This window comes from Mobula birostris, chromosome 9 (genome assembly GCF_030028105.1).
Source record: "Mobula birostris isolate sMobBir1 chromosome 9, sMobBir1.hap1, whole genome shotgun sequence".
NCBI lineage: Eukaryota > Metazoa > Chordata > Chondrichthyes > Myliobatiformes > Myliobatidae > Mobula > Mobula birostris.
The window spans coordinates 141,394,512-141,416,711 of NC_092378.1; the positions used below are offsets into that span (position 1 = coordinate 141,394,512).

The 22,200-nt window shown below is 43.4% G+C and overlaps 1 protein-coding gene across 2 annotated transcripts in view; it reads right to left on the reverse strand.

Moving 5' to 3' along the window:
• Positions 1-21,228, reverse strand: part of LOC140203140 (general transcription factor 3C polypeptide 1) — a 77,553-nt gene extending 56,325 nt beyond the window's left edge. Inside the window, exons 1-10 of one of the 2 annotated variants that reach the window (XM_072268997.1) lie at positions 20,814-21,228; positions 17,642-17,851; positions 15,089-15,265; positions 14,861-15,004; positions 13,226-13,322; positions 11,209-11,332; positions 9,218-9,370; positions 7,953-8,068; positions 4,697-5,141; positions 1,001-1,215 (exon numbers count right to left, since the gene is read on the reverse strand). In XM_072268997.1, the coding sequence (XP_072125098.1) occupies positions 1,001-1,215; positions 4,697-5,141; positions 7,953-8,068; positions 9,218-9,370; positions 11,209-11,332; positions 13,226-13,322; positions 14,861-15,004; positions 15,089-15,265; positions 17,642-17,851; positions 20,814-21,121 (1,989 nt within the window). In that variant the 5' untranslated portion in view covers positions 21,122-21,228. Of the gene's footprint in view, positions 1-1,000; positions 1,219-4,696; positions 5,142-7,952; positions 8,069-9,217; positions 9,371-11,208; positions 11,333-13,225; positions 13,323-14,860; positions 15,005-15,088; positions 15,266-17,641; positions 17,852-20,813 lie in introns of both variants that reach the window. The other variant, XM_072268996.1, reaches the window with a different exon arrangement.
• Between the last annotated feature and the right edge of the window lie 972 nt (positions 21,229-22,200).

Genomic DNA, 22,200 nt, shown 5'->3' on the forward strand with positions numbered 1-22,200 from the left:
CAGATTAAACAACATAAATAGCTGGCAAAAATATAAATTTGTGACAACTTCATTGCTGTTCTTCATTGCTTCATTGTGTTGGGCACGTGGCCAAGTGGTTAAGGCGTTTGTCTAGTGATCTGAAGGTCGCTAGTTCGAGCCTCAGCTGTGGCAGCGTGTTTGCGTCCTTGAGCAAGGTACCTAACCACATATTGCTCTAGTGGCTGTGCGAGGAGTGGCACCCCACACAGACTTCCAACTTGTGCCTTGTAAGGCATGAAAATGCCCGACGCAGGCCTCTCATGATCTGAGTTGACGTTCCCTCTCTCCCCTCATTGCTGTAAAGTATAACAGATCAACGAATCTCATAGAACTAAGGAGAATTGTCTCATACCAACCTGGGTGATTCTGAAGTTATCAATTGCAACAACTAGGCATATAAACTGGTTTGATCTCACACTTTAGATTTTCCAAACACAACTGGATTGCAAGCCCAATACATTTTTTTTTTAGTTAATATACAATATATTGCTGGTCAGAAGATATTTCACTTTTAAGAACCTCCACAAATTTTCATTATGTTACACAATTGGGACAATTTCTACTTAAGGAATAGATAACCACCAAGTAGGAAACGTTCCTTTTGAAAGCTGGTATCACACTATTACTTTGTAAAACAATGCTAGTGTAGGAAGAGAACACAGGTTGTGAATAGTCCCCTGAGCGAGGAGCAGTGGGGGGGCTGGAAAGAGATTATTTGGGCTTCACCTCTGGGCTGGGCTGCAGCCAGCACCATAGACCAGACCAGAATAAAGGAACAGATGTGGTGATACTCAGACTTGCTGTTTTGTCACTCAATAAACGCTGAATTGATTCTACACCGACAGTGTTAGTGTTTTTCTGTTGTACCCACTGCACCCTTGAACCTTCAGTCTAGCAACTAGTGCAAATCTGATCTGTGAAATTACATTAAACCGCAAAATACTAATGAAGTCTGAAGTCTGTAAAATGACCTTCATACCTTTGCTTTTTCAATCTTGATCTCTTCAATTAAAACATTCTCTTCACTTTGATCATTTTCAGACTCCACAGAAGAGTTAAGCCTTGGATCGTGCTGGGTAGCATTTAGCTGAACATCCATTTGTTGCGATTGTTTGGATAAACCTACATTTTCACCCGTATGGTGGGGATGGCCAATCCTAACACCTGTTTTTCGTAAACTAGATAGTTTCTTGCCTGCTTAAAATACAAATTAAGTGAAAGTGATTTATATTCTTAGTGCCAAGACGAAAATGTCTGTTTTGGTGGAGCTTATTTCAAAGTGTGAGGAATGGCTTAAACTAAAAGTACTGATTTAAACAATTACATTATTCAATATGAAATATGACATTACAGAGCGCTCTTTTTCAATATTTGCAAATGAACAGGATAAAGATCGTTCATTATGACCTTGCCATCAAACAGTATCTGTGTACAATCTAAATGCACTCTATTGCCCTTGACATTCAACTCACTGCGGTAGGGGAAAAAGACAACAGCTGATATAAGCAAACAAATTCATGAATGATCAACCTGTGGGAGTCTGGAACTTAGATGTTTCATTGTGAAGGTTAATCCAAATGGAAAAATTTATTTTCATTAAGTCACTTGTCTTAAGCAGTCAGAAAAATTTTGCATAGTTTTCCAAACTAGTTAGTCCAAAACACAATGCATTTGCCAAAACCGTTTACTGCATTGCTCCTAGTTGGATGACACCAAACTTGGCAAGAGGTAAGTAACTTCAACAAGACCCTTCATCAGGTCTCAGCCCAAAACTGACTTTTTTTTCCCCCCTCTCCATATATGCTACCTGACCTGCTGAGTTTCTCCAGCACCAAGAGGTAAGTAACTTCAACAAGACCCTTCATCAGGTCTCAGCCCAAAACTGACTTTTTTTTCCCCCCTCTCCATATATGCTACCTGACCTGCTGAGTTTCTCCAGCACCAAGAGGTAAGTAACTTCAACAAGACCCTTCATCAGGTCTCAGCCCAAAACTGACTTTTTTTTCCCCCTCTCCATATATGCTACCTGACCTGCTGAGTTTCTCCAGCACTTTTTTTTGTGTGTTGCTCCGGATTTCCAGCATCTGCAGGATGTGTTCCGTTAGCGTAGGATGTCCTTAGGACATCCTATGCTAGGTGTCCAAGGAAGTTCCTCTGATTATCTGGCTACAATCATGCCTTTAACAACATCAGGTTTAATATACCTTCTGGTTTGCCCAAGCAGCAAAATGCCTCCTGCTTAACTTTCAACAAAGCTCAAAGTGACAGATCAAGCCTGTATGTGGAGACCAAGCACTAATAAATTCATAACTGGGTCTGAGGCCAAATTGGCAATAAATTTTAGTTTGAGTTAATCTGTAATAATTTTCTAGATAGCGTTATAAATTATGTTTTGCCATTAATCATCAATACAAACCTTACTCATTAAAACAGTGATTTGGCTCCAATTCAGGAGGATATTCCACAATGCTCCTCGATGGCTTTTAACGATGAGGGAGCAAGCACTTTGATTAAATATATCTTGATGCAAACTGTTTTTAAAAAGCTAATGTTAATAACTTTAATAGAAAGTTATAGGGGGGAACAAAGGTATTCTGCGAGGTTCTCCCACACACACACACCCTTTGACACTATTAATGTATGTTTCACATCCCTTAACTACGAGTAGGAAATCTTAAGAACATGTCTCACAGTACATCACCGTGCACAATTGCTGTAGGGTGCAAATAGCAGCTAGTATTCTCTCTGAGCTTCCTGAAGACTAAATAAAATAAAACCTCTCAGCTTCATTGTCATTGCTTCAAATAAACCCAAGTGGGATGCAAACGTGGATCCGTTGGACTGATTTAACTTCAAATCAGCCTCATACCACCTCCCCTTCCGTCTCCATGCACTTCATCCTCTCTTCCCCACACACATCTCCAAATCCAGGTTTGCTTCAGTGGCACTGTGGTCAATCTCGGCAGCCTCCTTCTGTCCTGGATTAGGAGGCCAAACCCAGGATTTTCTTGAGTGAGTGCCTGCACTTCTGAGACGACAAGCAGCAGGGAGAAGTCACAAGAGACTGCAGCTGCTGGAATCTGGAGCAACAAACAATCTGCTAGAGAAAGCCAGTATCAGTTTAGGGGTGAGGGCTGTAGAAGGGAAAGGTCCTGATGCAGAGTTTCAATCCAAACTGTTGACAACAATTCCTCCCACCCTCCAACTGCTGCGTTCCTCCAGCAGGGTGTTTGCTGCATAGTAAATATTGCAAATTCGCCTTGCTGTGCATCAGTGGCTGAGTCCACTGCAAATGCCTGTGGACTTGAGGTGAGTTTCAGTGGTTGGGAGCAGAGGGTAGTGGAAGATAGCTGCAATTCTAATGATAGGCTCATATGCATCCCTCCAGCTCAGTGGCATTCTACCATCAGGAACTAATATTCAAAACAAAGGTTTGCCATGGAGATGAGTGGTATTTTTAATGAATATCTCTCCTTGGTGTTCACTAATGAAAAAGTCTTAATTGTTCAAGAGATAAAAGAAACAAGTGGTGATATATTACCAGGAAGGGGGTGTCCGTAGACCTACCACACATTAAAGATGGATAAAGCCCCAGGGCCTGACCAAGTGCATCCTCAAGAGGCTAGCGGAGCAACTGCAGACACCTCTGCAGAGAAATTTACTGTACAATTCACCACTGGCGAAGTTACCGACTACTCATCTAGTTCCATTATTTAAAAAGGGCAGCAAGAACAAGCCAGGGGAACTATAGATTGGTCAGCCTGACATCAGTAATGGGGAAGTTACTGGAATGAATCCTGAGAGACAGGAGCAATCAGCACTTGGACAGAGAGTGTCTGATTAGGAGAAGTCAGCATGGCTTAGTGTGTGGAAAATGGGAGACAAGGGCAGGGCAGTGTATGTTGCCTCTTTGGACTTTGGCAAGGCTTTCAACAGCTCCTGCACAGTAGGCTGGTCTGGAAGACTAAATCCCATGGAATCCAGGCAGAGCTAGTTATATGGATTCAAAATTGGCTCAGAGATAGGGTAGTGGCCAAAGGATGTTTCTCAGAGTAGAGACGAGTGACTAGCGGTATGCCACAGGAGTTAGCATTAGGATCTTTTTTATTCATTATTGATATAAATGATTTGGATGCCAATGCACAGGGCATGCAGATGACACAAGATTAAAAGGTGTTGTTGAGAGTGAAGGAGGCTATCAAGGATTACTAAGGGGATTTTGAGCAGTTAGGGAAGTGGGCCGAGGAGTGGCAATAGATTTCAAAACAGGTAGAAGTGAGGTAATTAGTTTGGAAAGTCAAACCAACACTTATACTATGAATAGTAGGGCTGCCAGAGGAAGTGGTTGAGGCAAGTACAATAGTATCATTCAAGTGGTATTTGGAGAAGTACAGTACATGGAGGGGTAGGACTTCAAGGGATATGGACCATGCAGGAAATTAAGACCATCTGGGTGGGCACCTGGTCAGCATCGGCTCAATGGGCTGAAAGGCCTGTATCCATAGTGTGTTCCCCTATGACTCCATCTGGGGTAGAAAATAGCTTCGCAAATCAACAGACCAACACCCGCACGTGGTAACAACACTACTAATCAGACCCACAGGTAACAAACAGAAATCCAATCAGACAATTTACACTTTAAATGTGCAGTACAATGAGTACATTTTTCACTCACCTTTGCCCATTTTGGATTTGAGACCTTTTTTCTTTTTCAGTTTCCTTAATAATGCATTTTTAAATAATTTTTTTCCTTTGTTCATTTTCTGTGAGCCAGCACATATCTTTTCTTTATTCTCCAAATGAGGAGATTGCTTATTTTGGACAGTGGTTTCTGGTAATGCTGCCGAATCCTCTTGGTCATGATTTGACTCTGGCGAGCCCCCTGATGACCCCCTTGCCACACTTTTGCATGGATCTTCCGCTAAGTTCTTTGAAGAAGTTGGCGCTTGCTGAGGAGTAAGTTGCGATGCATCAGCATCAAGCGGTAGGAGGCTTGTTGTTGCCAGCCGCTCATTTCTTGCCTTCTCCTTTTCAAACTGCTTGCTCAGCTCACTCTGTTCCACAAATGTCTTGGCGACATATTTAGTTGTGCGCTGACGACCTTCATCTTCCATGAAGCCCTGTTACAAAGAGAAGCTACAGCTGGAACACTGGTACAGAGCACAGTCACCTTTACTTTATACCGAAAGTTCAAAATAAATTTATCAAAGCATTTGTTTGTTACCATATACTACCTTGAGATTCATTTTCTTACAAGTATTTACAGGAAAATATACAATAGAATTTTTTGAAAAACTATACATAAACAAAGACTAACAAACCATACAATACTGTATTGAGTGGTACGGTAGCTTAGCCACGAATGAAAACTTCACAGTGCCAGCGATTGGGATTCAATTCCTGCTGCTCTCCTTGTGACTGCATGGATTTCCTCCAGATGCTCCGGTTTCTTTCTAAGTTCATACGACCTACGGTTTAGGATGAGTAAATTGTGGACATGCTACGTTGACGCTGGAAGCAAGGTAACACCTGCGGGCTGCCCCAGCAAATCTTTGGACTGTGTTGATCATCGACACAAATGGAACATTTCGCTGCATGTTTTTATGTACATGTAACATATAAAGCTATTTTAAAAAAGCACCAATGTGCAAACGAAGGCAAACTGCAAATAAATACTGAGAACTTTTGTTGTAAAAAGTTGTTGAAAGTTGTTGAAAGTGAATCTGTAGGCTGTGGAATCAATTCATCGTGGTGATTGAAGTTATCCACACTGGTTCAGGAGACGAATGATATAAGTAAAAAATATTCCAGATGATGTGGAACCCAAGGCTTCTTTACCTTCTGCCTCATGGTAGTATGAGAATAGGGCATGACCTGGTGGGTGGAAGTCTTTGTTGATAGATGCTTTTCTAAAGCTGCACTAAAATTTCAAGGACAAGAGGGGATGATGGCCTCCATTTCTGCCCATGTTCAGGCTGGGCTCTTGGATGAACACAAATGGACTTTCCTGAGCGGAGCATAGGTAAAGCATTTCAACATCTCCCTAGCTAGGACCACTATATTAATTCATGACTTGTTCAGGTTCATACAGAACCCAGTGGAAAGCCTTGTGAAACTGTGAGTAACAATCCCAACTACAGTGGCTTTTTCCCAATCATGTAATCATTACTTCAAAGTTTATGTACTCAATGGCAACTTCATTAGATACATTCCTTTACCTGATAATGTGGCCACTGAGTGAGTGCATGTTCAGTGTCTTCTGCTGCTTTAGCTCTTTACTTCAAGGCTCGACGTATTGAGCATTCAGCGATGCTCTTTGGCACACCACTGTTATAACGTGTGGTTATTTGAGTTAGTGTCACCTTGAACCTATCTGGCCATTCTCCTCCCTTCTCATTAAAAAGGTGTTTTCGCCCACAGAACTGTGGCTCACTGAATATTTTTTTGTTTCTTGTACCATTCTCCGTAAACTCTAGAGACTGCTGTGCATGAAAACTCCAGGAAACCATCATTTTTTTTATATATAAAGGTACTCAAGCCACCCTGTCTGACACCAACAATCATTCTACAGTCAAAGTCACTTAGATCATATTTCTACCCTATTCAGATATTTGGTATGACAACAACTGAACCTCTTGACCATGTCATTATGCTGTTATGCATCGAGTGACTGATTAGATATTTGCATTGTGTACAGGTGTACCTAATAAAGTGGCCATCAAGTGTATATAGAATTATCCCCAAGCCTTTACTCTGTACCACTGTGTGGAGGGCCTCCGCTGGTCAGAGCTGACTGTCGATATTGCATCCTGGCTGTCTAGATATGCAAGCCTGGGCAGTACGATTTGGAGAGCAAGCTGTTACCCATGTAGCAAGCTCCCCCCCCACCCCCATATGTATCTGATGAGCCCAAAGGAATGGGAGAGACCAATACAGTTTGGTACCAGCAGCTTCTCAGGAGTTGCCAGTCAGCATTGAACTCAATGTAGGACTGCCTTAGGAACTCCAGCTCTAGATTTTTCTTTCAGCTTATATTCCCGAAGCCTTCCCTATGAGTGGGTGTAGCTGCAAGGCAGCAGAGGCTTGAGGTCAGAGTTTTCATTCTCCTAGATGAGCTGCCAGCCATGGCTGACGAGCCTCCTCTGCCTGAAGCGACTAGTTTTATGGCGCTGGTAATCCGCCTTTGTTCCTTCTTCTGTCAGTAGAAACAGATCTACCAGGCTCAGTAACCAAGCTATGTGTGAAGGCCAGGAGCTGGACTTGGTTGTCAAAGCCTATCCAAGGTGCACGCCATTGGGAGCATTTAATAGGTAGTGGGAGCTTGTCCCCAGTACCATCCCCGGCTATAACAACCTTAAGGAACCACTAATTCTACGTACATATAAACTTTGGTTTATCTAATAATGGATAATAGTTATACATCATTACTAAGCTACTATTTTCTGCATTGTTATTTCTTAGCTATTAGATCAACGGTGAATTAATTAACTGGTTAGGTCATGTCAATAAGCCTGAATGGCTGCTCTTTCAATAGCCTGTAATAAGCCTACCTAACTCAGCAAAGATCACAAAAAATAATCAATTCAGTCATATTCTTCTCTCAGCAAGACTATCACCAGCTTTACTTTTGGGAGACTTTGTGATGCCGACTGCTGAGTGACAGTATTTATTTCATAGAACGTGATCCCTTAGCAAAACACCAATTAATGATTACAGCAGATTCAAAAAGCTATGAGTGTAATCATTTGGCCATCTTCGATTCACACCATCCATCAGATTGTGACTGTGAATGAAAAGGAGGAAACAAAACAGTGAGGTGGTTTAAAAAGTCAATTGCAAACATGCACTGGGGTTCCATTCTTCATCATTCAGTGCTGTGGCATCATGTTGATATTTTGACTTATAATCAATCTGCAGGTACATTTCCTTACCGTGATCACTTTGTACCTCTCCAGGAGGCGGCACAGCATTCGACCTTCAAGTTTCCCAACATTCAGCGCCAATCTGATTTCGGTCTGTGAAATCCCTCTGGTGCCTCTTCTCTCAACTAAAGATGGCAAGAATTAGATGTTTAAAATCTCTGTCTTTGAAGACAATTGCACTTTATGATTCTTTATAATGCTGCAGTAACAACACTTCAAAAGTATTTCACTGGCTGTGAAATACGTTTGGGACGTATAGGAGGTTTGAAAGGTGATGCACAAAAAAAAAAGGAATTTTTTTCCCCCCACTTACTTTGTAAGAAAACAAATAGTTTCAAAAATGGAAGGACATCCTTTCTACAGCACTAACTATAGAGACACTTCGCATTATTTTGTAGCACAGGAGGCAGCATTTTGATGCACCAAGTCAATGCTGGCTCACAGAGCAATCACATTTTCCAACTAATTTTTCCCTTCAAAATAGTCACACATTCCCAACCACTCACCTACGCACTAGAGATAACCTACATTGGCCAATTGACCTACCAGTCAGCATGTCTTTGGGATGCAGGAGAAAACCAGAGTACTTAGGGAATATCCTCATGGTCACATAATGAACGTGCAATCTCTATACAGAGAACACTGGAGATCAGGATTGAATCTGGGTTACTGGAACTGCGAGGCAGCAGCTCAACACAACAGTAAGCCACCTTCTGTTTGGAAAATTATTTTAGTATTTTGATTTGTAACAACGAATGTGATGGCCTCTATCAAGTAATTTTAAGGTTTAAGCTAAGGATCATCAATTGAGATCTCAAGTTTATATGTACATTATCCCCACCCTATCCACCACATTGTGCTGAACTCTGTTCTTACACTCAGCAGCCACCTTATTAAATACATTACCTCCTGTCACTTGGATCACATCTCTTCCCATTCTGACATTTGATCTGAACAAGCAAACCTCTTGACCATGTCTGCATGCTTTTAAGCACTGAGTTGCTGCCACATAATGGCTGATTAGATATATGCGTTATTGAGCACTGAATGTATCTCTTACATTAGAAATGTTACACATTACCTACACAACCTCTGTGAAATGATTCATTCGGTAGAGAGGTTCTGTTTGCTTACCAACTAATGCATGTTACCATCGATAAATGATGGAATCAAGAATCATTTTATTATTTTTATTACATTCTATGTCAAACATGCTTCATACGACAGGAACTTGGCACGTTATTATTAAAGCAAAATACCTAATGAAAACTTACTGAGTTCATAAGCCTGCGTAAGCATGTCTCGTTCATACACAACATCCATTGTTTCGACCCCTTTACCTTCCTCTTCATCGATGTCATCGTCATCATCTAACTTTTTCCCATATTCCTTTATTAACTTCAGACAGCGAACAATAACTTCAGTTCCTGCAAACAGTTAATGACCATTTTACCACAGGAGAGGCAAAGCTTCTGCAGCAGAATTATAACTTCAAGTATCAAAATACAATTTTAAATGGGAACTTGTTGAGTTTTCAAAATTCAACTCTTGCAGAGTTTGCAAATGATCCCATGATATTTATCCATACTGTTTTATACTTGGTCTCCTGAACGAAAGCCTCAGAATAAAGGGATGTTCCTTTAGAACCGAGATGAAGAACAATTACTTCAGCCAGAGGGTGATGAATCTCAAAATTCATTGCTATAGAACTCTGTGGAGGCCAAGTCATCAGGTGTATTTAAAGCAGCAGCTGATAGGTTCTTGACTGGTAAAGGGGCTGAGGGTTTCAGGGACAAACAGGGTTGTAAATTGTCCTGTGATTAGGCTAAGGCTAAAAAGGTGGGCTGCTGGGTGGTGCGGCTTGGTGGGCCAGAAGGGCCTATTCTGTATCGCAAAATAAAATTAAATAAATAAAAATTAGCTGTAAAGGAATGACAGAGCAGACTTGATAGGCTAAATCTTGCTCCTATATCTTACAGTCTGAAACAAAATCAAGCCGGGACCTGCTGTTTTCCATGGGAAAATATCTGAAGTTTCTGCCAAACTGTGTGTAGAAAATAGCATTTCCCAACTTTTTGTCTGAACATCCTCATTCTGACTTTAATTATCATGGGGAAAATTACTTTTAAAATGAAAGCAATATTTTAAATAATTATTTCAGGTTCTGTGCACTTAAAGGTAATGAAATACAGAAGTACACTCTGCTCATGAAGTTTGTAACTTGGAGAATTTACAGGTGGTGCGAGCTGCCCATGCCCTTCATGAAGGTTTGTAACTTGCTCTTCTAACACGTCATTTAAAAAGTCCAAAAATTCAATGCAATTCAAAAGCCTTACACTCAAATGAAACCAAATCAGAACCCTACTCTTAAATTAATTGAAATTTCACATCAACATAGAGCAAATTCAGATCTGCAGAGATATCCAATTACAATGTAACCATAGACTAACACTGTTTAGGTCTCGCAGATCTTTCCAAGTTGGACACTCACATCTTTACCTCCTTCCTCCCTCACTCTCCATCTCTTCCATTCATGGCCCCAAACAGTCCTTCCAGGTGAGACAACACTTCACCTGTGTTCTATTCTATTGTGTCTGGCGCTCCCGATAGGGCCTCCTCTACATTGGTGAGACCGCTTTGTCGAGCACCTCCGTTCTATCTGCCAAAAATGGAACTTCCCGGTGGACAACCATTTTAATTCCTATTTCCATTCCCATTCTGACATGTAGATCGATGGCCTCTCCTTTAGCCATGATGAGGTCACCCTCAGGTGGAGGAGCAATACCGCATATTCCATCTAGGTAGCCTCCAATCTGATGGCATGAACATCAATTTCCCCTTCCAGTAATATTTTCCCCTCACCCTCCCTGCTTTTTCTGTTTCCCGCACTGGCCTCTTACCTCTTCTCCTCACATGCCTATCACCTCCCCCTGGTGTCCCTCCTTCCCTTTCTCCCATGGACCACTCCCAAGATTCCTTCTCTAGCCCTTTAATTGCCCACCCATTTGGCTTCACTCTATCACCTTCCAGCTAATTCTCCTGCCCCTCCCTTATCTTCTTACTCTGACATCCACCTCCCTTCCTTTCCATCCCCGAAGATCGGTCTCGGCCCAAAATGTCGATTTGTTTATTCATTTCCACAGATGCTATCTGACTTGCTGTGTCTGTGTGTTGCTCTGGAGTATTAACTAATAGTTTCTAAACTAATATTTGATGTGCACTTTCGAAAAGCAAAACAGTGCAATTCTGAAAATGTCTAGATTACCTTTCTTTGTCACACAAGGTCCTCCCTCAGGATGCAGTTCTTTAAGAGGAACAGAAATCACTTTGGCTATACCAGCTGATACCATATACTGATAGAGTTTTTTGAAAGTTCTCTCACAAAGACCCTAAGGTAGAAGCAAATCAAATTACCTATTAATTTGAACATCATTTTTATACACAATTCACTGCAAGTTAAATTTGCAGGTACAGCAAGTAATTGGAAGATGAATTGTATTTATTTAAGCACAAGAATAAAACGAAGATACTGCATTAACATTGGGCTCTGGAAAAGCACACCAAGAACATGATGTACATAACTGACCTTCCTAGCGAGTGCAACAAAAGCAAACTAGATTACTTCCTAGAACAGAGGAAATGTCCAGAACATCCCCGGACTTGTTGACTGCTGAAAGGTGCAGTGAGAAGTCAGAAGTTGGCTTCTCCATTCCGCTCACAGCTCCAGTATGCACTGTCACACACTCGGAGGATAGCTGGGCAGTTTTCTATAGAACTGACTGACAGCCATCAGTGCTAACTTGAATTTTCCCCTTGGACGGTCTCAAGCCCACCTACAAAAGGTGGAAGATTGGATATGGGGCTAGCAACCCCATCCCGTAAAAACCCAGTGCTGCAGAAACGCCAGCAGCAGCTCCAAAGACCTCATCCCTGGGAGAGGATGGTACACCAAGAAGATGGGCTAAACCTGAGGTCAACTTGAAAGACTGGCCCAGGACACAGGACTCTTGGTGAGTTGCTTTCAGCGACCTACGTATGCCCCAATAGGAGTGATGGCCTTGAGAAAAAAGCTAACTCGCCAGGATTTAATAAACTTCGAAGTTATTCGAGATAACGCTATGATTGCCTCCACTTGAAAAGGAACATTAACCACAGTGCAACTATTCATAAGAGTTCTCAAAGGACAGCCTCAACGATTGATCATGTTGAAAGGTTTCCGCCACAATGTTGTAGGGTGGATGAAAAAGAAATTACCAGAGAGACAGTGTCACTGGTAGACACAAAGCAGCTTCATTATTTGACACAACGAAGTACAGCAGGCATCTTAACGGACAGAGACGCTTTCCGCAGAAAGGTCTGCTAGCTAAATGTGGGCTCGATATTTATATGCTAAACACAAAGGCAATCGCTACTTAAAAAGTTACAGACAATGCACAGACAATGCTTCCTTCTGAAGCTACATACAAACATCACACCTTCGGATTTCATCCTTTCCTTCTGACGTCAACAAGACTGGGTTGGTACCTACAACCTTTAGGAATGTAAGTTAAGTCCATGATACATTTATTTGGCATTTCCCGTGCTAACATAGAAGACAATTAATATTTATAATGTATAGGTGATACTGCCTTCGAAACTACAGTATCAGGTCAAACTACCAGAAGTATCTGGTATTTACACCTTTTAGGAAGCCCATTGTGGTGGACTCAATCCACAGTCCTTTGTCAAACAGTTAAAATAGAAGTCTGGTGGCCAAAGTCACTTAAGTGTAAACAAATCATCTACCCAAAAAGAAAACCACTCTAACACACAATATTCAACATTTTTGTATTCATTGATAACTATTTCCAAGGTTAATATCAGGTGATAATTTGTTTTGTGCTATCATCATTCCAAGAGTCAGTGGATTCTAGAAGACCTAGATTGTTCATAGAAGAAATAAGACCCTCTGAAATGCAGGTCTAATTCCTCCTCATTATCCAATATGATGTGATTCAGGCCACATAACGTAACCACCTGCCCCAATGCCCTAGGGCGAATTTTCTATTGATGGTCAGCATAGAAGCTCGTAAGTGGATGGTATTAACTCCTTCCTTAAACATTTTGTCTGCAGTATGAGAAGCTGCACACATGAAGAAATAACGTTGTGCAAACATCAGAAACAATAAAAATCAAGGAGATCCTTTGGCACTGGGCTCAGGTCAGAAAGAGAAGGTAAATGATCAGATTGGTGAGCATTCCCATATGCCACACAATGCTTACTCCAAGATGGAAACACTCACCAGCTCATCTCTGAGGGTTAACATGACTTCTAGCTGATTGGGCCGATTCACAAGGATATTGGAGATTTTTTCCATGAGGATGTCATACTTGCTTCTCCTGCAGGTTAGGTACAAAAATGAAACAGTTTAGCAATGAATATTTATCAATGTACACCCAGGAAAAGGTTCTATTTTTAAAACCCAAACCTAAGTTAAGTTTATACTCACACACAATGATGACATCCTTAATACAGCACAAACGGATCTCTATCACTTCAAACATCAGAGTTCCTTTCACTCTCAAAGCTCTTCTAGCTGGCATGAAACAGCAGTGGTTGCACAAAACAAGTTAACCCACCCACTCAAATTCTAGAAGCATGAACTGCTTATGGGAATGATTAGCACCTGATTGAATAAATTAGACAAGATCCTGATGCTTAACGTCAGCCTGAGGTACAATCAATGCAAATTAAAACACAAGAGCGTCTCCGCGTGCTGGAAATCTTGAACAACTCACACAAAATGCTGGAAGAACTCAGTAAATCAGGCAGCATCCGTGGGGGAGAATGAACAATCATTTCTGGCCAATGCCTTTCATCAGGAATCCTGAGGGGTCTCATCTTGAAGTATCAGCTGTTTATTCCCTGCCATAGATGCTGCCTGACTTGCTGAGTTTTTCCAACATTTGTGTGTGTTAAACAATGCAAAATGCAGAGGACCAATTCAAGTAAAGGAACTATACGTTATACCCGTAAGTTTCTCTCGTCTAGAGTTGAATTTAGATGGTGCAGAGAATCATCAAGCTACAAGCTTCGTTAAGAGTTAATTCAGGTTGCTCATTACTGAGAACTCACACAAAACTGAGAAAGGCATCCATTATCGTCTTGCAAGACCATGGATCTGCGCCTGGAAAGTCTTCACTCTCCAGGGCGCAGGCCTGGGCAAGGTTCTATGGAAGACCAGCAGTTGCTCATGCTGCAAGTCTCCCCTCTCCACAACACCGATGTTGTCCAAGGGAAGAGCAAGGGCCGATACAGCTTGGCACCAGTGTCGTCGCAGAGCACTGTGTGGTTAAGTGCCTTGCTCAAGGACACAATCGGCTGAGGCTCAAACTCACGACCTTCAGGTCACTAGTTGAATGCCTTAACCACTTGGCCACGTGCCCACAGTATTTAGTTAAGCTGGATTGCTTATCTTAATGCTTTAACATGGAATGCCATGAAGGCAGTGATGGCTGATGTGGTTCACTATACCACACTCCACTCACTGTAACGTCCAGAAAGATCTAAATTAATTTCAAGTTAAGTAACAACTTGCTTTTAAAATTCTCCCTCATTTTTATACATCTCCATCGAGAACACACAAGTATCTCCAACAGGTCTATAATTTGCCGAGAAATCTGCACTCCTCTGCTTCTGACCATTGGAGAACCCCCAAATTTAACTGGCAGCTGTGATTTCAATTACCAGGAACTTATGGTCTGAATGCATTCACTGACCCTCTCTGCTGGTCTTTGAGACACTTGTTAAAATTTATTTCTTTGAGCAAACTTTTGGTTATTAGCCCAAGTGCCTCCTCATTTGTTTCATCATCTATTTCTGTATACTTGGAGCCGCTGTTGAACAAAATAGAAGAATAATATTCAAAGTATTTTACCTATCAACATGAAAGCGTTTGAGCAGTAGCAGAATGGAATATTGCTGGTTTCCATTAGGCTGACGAATAACGTGGGACTGTAGAGTAATCAAACAGTTTCTGTCAAGCACTCTTCTGTGATAATGCATTTTACGGGCATCAATTCTGCAACAAAAAATATTGCTCTTAGAAGGAAGATTTAGGATTTATGAAATGAATTCAGTTGCTTTTAACATAAAATATTCTCACTTGAAGGCTCCACTGTGCAGATCTCTCTGCAGTTCCCCCTGCCATCGCGCTCTGCCCAACCTCTCTAATATACAATAGGAATAGTCAGGCAGGCTCAACTCCGGATCATTTTCCCATCCAATTAGAGTTCGATGGCGCATCGTTTGCGAAGCAACCATGACCAGTTTTTCTCCCCACCTAAAGAGAAAATTGAAACAGTTAATCTCCAGTGATTGAGTTAAACCAGTAGGAAATATGCATGGGTATATCCTTTGACATACACTCACTGGCCAGTTGTTTAGCTACACCCATACACCGACTTGATAATGCAAATATCTAATCATCCAATCACATGGCAGAAATTCAACGCATAAAAGCATGCGGACATGGTCAAGAGGTTCAGACCTAACATCAGAATCTGGAAGAAAAGCGATCTAAAATAAATTTGACTGTTGGTGCCAGATGGGGTGCTCTGAGTATCTCACAAGCTGCTGATCTCCTGGGATTTTCATGTCAACAGTCTCTAGAGTTTACAGAGTAAAACAAAAAAAAAGTGAGAGGCAGTTAAAGGGCAAAACTGCCTTAACGAGAGAGGGCAGTAGCAGAAGACCATTAATATACAGAACCACATAATGGGCACTTTGTTAAGTACCTCTTGCAGTTAATGAAGCGGTCACTGAGTAACAGAGGTCTGAAGTCTAATTTAACAAAAATACTACATCACAACCCAGAATTCAGCCCACCCCCTCCATACAGTAAAATGTTCCAGCATCTCAGTGACTAGATGTAGTACATTCGATCGCCTTGTACGCTCATCTCACGAGATTGCGCTTGCTGGGTTCTACTCAGGTCTCCATAACCACGGGCCATCAGCTTTAACAATAGCTTCACCAGAGCTGTTGCTGCCTAACTACCTCAAGGTTTGAAAGTGTTGCATGTTCAGTGGTCTTATTTAAGTTACTGTTGCCTTCCTGTCAGCTTGAATCAGTCTGGCCATTCTCCTCTTACTGCTCTCATTGGCAATACATTTTCATCCACAGAACTGCCGCTCACTGGATTTTACTTTTTGTGCCTTGCACCGTTCTCTATACTCTGGAGACTGTGGTACATGAAAATCACAGATCAGCAGATTCTGAGATACTCAAATGACCCCATCTGCCTCTAACAATCACTCCATGGTCAGAGTCACTTGGATCACATTTCTTCCCCATTCTGATATTTGGTCTGAACAACAACTGAACCTCTTGACCATGTCGGCATGTTTTTAAATACTGATTTCTGCAATATGTTGGCTGATGAGATATTTACATTAATGTGTAGAGGTATCCCTAATAAAGTGGCCACTGAGTGTACTTCCTAGTCTGGATGGTGTAAACAACATAGAAGATAATCTACGAATGATGGTGTTGCCACTCATCTGCGACCCTTGTCTTTGTTGGTGTGGGAAGTAGTCAAAGTTTGCTCAGCAAGCAAATGCAACACAATCTGCAATTTGCAACCAGTGTTCATTGATGGTGGAGGGAACTAAGGTCAGGGTGGAAGATGGGGTGCCCATGAAGCAAGCTGCTTTGAGCTAGGTAGTGTTGAGCTTCTTGAGGTGTTGGGAGCTGTACTTATTCAGGCAAGGAATAGTAAGTCCTGTAAGGCACTCCCGACTTGTGGCTTGCTGGAAAGGTCTAGTAGTGTCAGGGTGACTAAGCCTCTGACTCACACATCTGCGATGACATTTGTGCGTGACTGATCCAGTGGTGTTTCTAGTCAATGGTGACTGCTGAGACAGTGAGATTGAACCTCAGCAAAAGTAATGCCTTTGCCAAGTGGCTTCAATGGGAAATATAGGGACAGCAAGCATTTAAGAAATGGCACATCATCCTGAACAGCAACAGGATTTGAATACTGATACAAGAATACGTCTTGCATCATTAGTGAAACTATACTTCAGAGTGTTGTGTTAAGCATTCCTACTTAAAGCAAGGATAATTAATGATCAGTCTGTGTTAGAAGAAATTGAATTGAAAGTTAAATTCTAATAAAGCTACACAGACTGGATATGGGGAAGATGCTTCAATCTACGAAGCTACAGGGAAAGCGATTTCTTCACTCAGTGGGTGGTGAACCCATGTACTAACTAACACAAAAGAGACCAATTTATTGGAGGTTTTCAGAAGGAAGTTAATTCTCTATATACAAAAGATATATTGAACTATAATTCAGGGGGCCCCATCCCTTTTAATGCCATGGAACCCTACCATTAACCGAGGGATCCATGGACCTTTGAAGATCAGCAATGGCAAGGAAGGTTCATAGACTAAGTGATGCACTCTTGCTCCTGCTTTCTATATTTCTATCAATGTCAAAGGTGGATGGTTAGACTCTCTGTGGTTGGAAATGGCCACTGCCTAGAACTTTGGTTTTACAATCCTTTTTTAATCTTCCGTCATCAAAAAAATTGACGTGTCAAAAATGTAGTTTTACAGTTCTTTTCTTTAAATTGGTGGGGCATTAATACAGATATCCAAAACACAGGCACATCAAAGTAAATATCTTGAACTGTTCAAGTCTTTCATGAATGACCTTTCTATGGCTTCATCCAACGAACAGCATGGTTCATACTGCTGAGTCCTCACTTCTGCTGTTAAATTCTTTCGCTTTTTAAAATGCTGACAGGAGCCCTGAATTCCATCCTTGTTGTCGGAAATGATGCAAACGGGATAGATATCATCCCGTGGTGTGGGATCCCTCCGGGTCTCTTGAATTCCTGTCTCTGGATCAATTTCTTCATATCTGCCAGAAACAGAATGTGAAAAGTTTCAGAATCAGAATCAAGTCACATGTCGCGAAATTTGCTAACTTTGCGGTGGCAGAAAAATGCAATACATGATAAAATATAGGAAAAAACTGAATTACAGTTTGTTAAATTAAAAATAAGCAGTGCAAAAACAGAAATTCAAAAAGTAGTGAGGTTCAATGTCCATTTAGAAATTCGGACAATTGTGTTTTACCAACTTGTGGGAAGAAACACGTGCAGTAGATCTTGGGTTCCCAACCTTTTTTTATGCCATGGACCAATACCATTGAGCAAGAGATCCGTGGACCCCAGGTTGGGAACTCCAGCCTGCAGATAAAAGGGAACCAGTGTATATACCATAGGCCCAAATGACATTTGATAATGTGAGTCATCTGGAAAATAATAGCCTTGGCAGGGGGGCAAGATGAAACGGAGCCGGTATTGATGGGTCTTTCTTCTGGCGGGCAAAATGAATCAGTCGCATACCTCAGGTTACCCTCTACACTAAGTACAATTGCACATTGATGACCAGAATGAAGAGATCAATGTTTAGGGTGCAAAACCTGCAAGACAGCACAAAGATGGTAGGAAAGGAAGTTGTGAAAAGGACAGGGAGTCTACAAGTGGGAATATGGATAGATTAAGAGATTGGGAAAAGATCTGGTAAATGGAGTGAAATTGACAGTTTGGCAGAGAAAATACAAAATTGAAGCATGTTATCTCAGTGGTGAGAAACTGCAGAGTTCAGAGATGCAGAGGAATCTGGGTGACCTTGTACATCACACATATGCCTACTGTCTACCCCCTCTCCTCCCATTCCCTGTCACCAGTCCCTCTACCTCTCCTGTCTCACGTCCTCAACCAGGTCACCCGTGTACCCCCTTTAACTCTCCTGTCTTGCATTCCAAAATTCAAAAATCAGAGGCGTAAAGGGACTGAAGCATCCTTGTGAAGGATTTCCTGAAGGCTAAATTGCAGGTTTAGTCAGTGGTAAGGGAGGCAAATACAATGTTAGCATTCATTTTGAGAGGACAAGGAAGTAATGCTGAGGCTTTATCAGGCATTGGTCGCACTGCACTTGGAGTATTCGGGCACCTCATATAAGAAAAGATGTGCTAGCATTTTGATAGTCCTAGATAAAGGGAATGCGGAGAGGAAGTTTCCTATACTGGGAGAGCCTAGGACCGGAGGGGCCTCAGAATACAGGGATATCCATTTATAACAGAGAGGAAGAGATATTTCTTTAACCAGAGGGTAGTGAATTTGTGGAATTCTTTGCCACAGATGCTTGTGCAGGCCACGTCATTAGGTATATTTAAAGTGAATGTTGACAGGTTCTTGATTGGTAAGGGTGTCAAAAGTTACGAAAGAAGGCAGGAGAATGAGGTTGAGAGGGATAATAAATAGCCATGTTGGAATGGCAGAGCAGACTTGATGGGCCAAATGGCCTAATTCTACTTTATGGTTCCACCCCCAGCTGCCCCCCCACTCCATCTCTCCCTGTCTCTCTGCTCTATTCCCCATCACTAATTACAATGTCTTCAATCCCATCTCTCCAGCTGTTCCCAATTTCCTCAAATCCATCTCCTGTTCCCCACCCTCCTGATATCACCTACCACCTCTCCCAGTCTTCCCCTCATTCCCTCCCAACTCTTGTTCCTTGTGTCCCGTACCTCACCTGCCTTCCTCCTATGGTGCCCTCTTGCTCCCTTCTCCACCCATACCCCACCATCTTGTCTCCTGGCCTGTCCCCTTTTCCTATCTCCCCCTCCTTTCCCCTTACTGTCCCCCACTCCCATCCTCTCCCCTTCCAGTCCCTATAACCCCCCTTCCTGTTCCATCTCCTCACACTGCCTCTCCTGATATATTACCCCTCTCAACCTCCCCCACAACCACTCACATTTCCCTATCCCCCTTCTGCCCCATTCCTTCCCTGACCCTGTTTGTCCCAAACCACACCTTTCATCCCCACCTTCCCCTTCCCATCCCACTCCCTCCATCCCCACCCTCCCTCCCCACTCCCTCCATCCCCACCCTCCCTCCCCTTCCCTTCTCCCACTCCCTCCATCCCCACCCTCCCTCCCTTTCCCCCGTCCCACTCCCTCCATCCCCACCCTCCTTCCCTTTCCCCCGTCCCACTCCCTCCATCCCCACCCTCCTTCCCTTGCCCCGTCCCACTCCCTCCATCCCCACCCTCCCTCCCTTGCCCCGTCCCACTCCCTCCATCCCCACCCTCCCTTTCCCCCGTCCCACTCCCTCCATCCCCACCCTCCCTCCCTTGCCCCGTCCCACTCCCTCCATCCCCACCCTCCCTTTCCCCCGTCCCACTCCCTCCATCCCCACCCTCCCTTTCCCCCGTCCCACTCCCTCCATCCCCACCCTCCCTCCCTTGCCCCGTCCCACTCCCTCCATCCCCACCCTCCCTCCCTTTCCCCGTCCCACTCCCTCCATCCCCACCCTCCCTCCCTTTCCCCGTCCCACTCCCTCCATCCCCACCCTCCCTTTCCCCCGTCCCACTCCCTCCATCCCCACCCTCCCTCCCTTGCCCCGTCCCACTCCCTCCATCCCCACCCTCCCTTTCCCCCGTCCCACTCCCTCCATCCCCACCCTCCCTCCCTTTCCCCCGTCCCACTCCCTCCATCCCCACCCTCCCTCCCTTGCCCCGTCCCACTCCCTCCATCCCCACCCTCCCTTTCCCCCGTCCCACTCCCTCCATCCCCACCCTCCCTCCCTTGCCCCGTCCCACTCCCTCCATCCCCACCCTCCCTTTCCCCCGTCCCACTCCCTCCATCCCCACCCTCCCTCCCTTGCCCCGTCCCACTCCCTCCATCCCCTCCCTCCCTTGCCCCGTCCCACTCCCTCCATCCCCACCCTCCCTCCCTTGCCCCGTCCCACTCCCTCCATCCCCACCCTCCGTCCCTCCCTTGCCCCATCTCCTCTCCCCCCGCAGCCCAGTACCTGTCATAAAACACCAGCGGCGGCCTCGGCTCAGGCAGCTCGTAGAACGCAAGCTCGGGGCTGCTGACAACGGCCTCCCAAAGGAACTGCCGTGTGGCCTGGTCGAGCTGCAGCGGGAAGGCGGGGATGCGGCTGTCCAGGCGGAACCACAGCGTGGAGAGGGTAACGCCGTCCAGCCCCTCCAGCGCTACCTCCTCCAGCAGCGCACTAACCGGGTCCATGGCGGACGGCCCTCCCGGCCACCGTCTACGGCAAACGGCAGCAGAAGAGCGCGTTGCTGTAGCATTCACCTCGAAACAGCTGTCCATACTCACAACCTAGGATTCCTTTCCTCTACAAAGGCTGGATTTCTAATTAAATGTATATAAACTAAGTACAGGCAGTTGTTGCCGTTATCTTCTCACACCAAGCTTATAGATTAGTTCTATCTCCTCAAAATTAGAGACACCGCATTATGTCAGCATTGCTGCTGTTGCAGTTCCGTCCTGAGACGGTGTCTACATTTAAGAGTCAGAATCACAGCATGTGACGTGAAATTTATTAACTTCGCAGCAGCAGATCAATGAAATACATAATCCAGCAGAGAAAAATAATAATAAATAAGAAAAAATTAAATAAACAAGTAAATCAATTACGTATATTGAATAGACTAAAAAAAATGCGTGCGAAAACAGAAATACTGTATATTTTTTAAAAAAGTGAAGTAGTGCCCAAAGATTCAAAGTCCATTTAGGAATCGGATGGCAGAGGAGAAGAAGCTGTTCCCGAATCGCTGAGTGTGTGTCTTCAGGCTTCTGTATCTCCTACCTGATGGTATCAGTGAGAAAAGGGCATGTCCTGGGTGCTGGGGGCCCTTAATAATGGACGCTGCCTTTCTGAGACACCGCTCCCTGAAGGTGTCCTGGTACTTAGTGCTGTGAGATGTGGTGAATAGGATAAAAACGGCACTATAAAAAATTAGGTCTTTTCCTCATGGTTGCTGACCAACTTGCTGAGAGTTTGCAGCGTTTCCAACCTTTATCCTTAATAATTATTGAAGACAGCTTTGTTGAAAATGCACATTTTTGGTAGACTTATAAATGAAGCATTACAAAGAAAAGACAGTGAGAACTGTATAGGTGTGCGATCTGAAAAATGTTATTGGAACTCACCAAATCAGACAGCATCTGTGGAGAGAGAAACAGGGGCAATCCTTTATAGGTCATCCATCCTTCAGTAGAAACAGAACAAGGTGGAAATTGAAAATTTTAAAAATCTAAAAACAGCAGATGCTGTAAATCTGAAATGAAAACCAAAAATGCTGGAAATGCTCAACAGATTAGGCAGCAGCTTTGGAAATAGAAACATATTAAAGACCCTTCATGAGATACTGCCAGACTTGTTTATG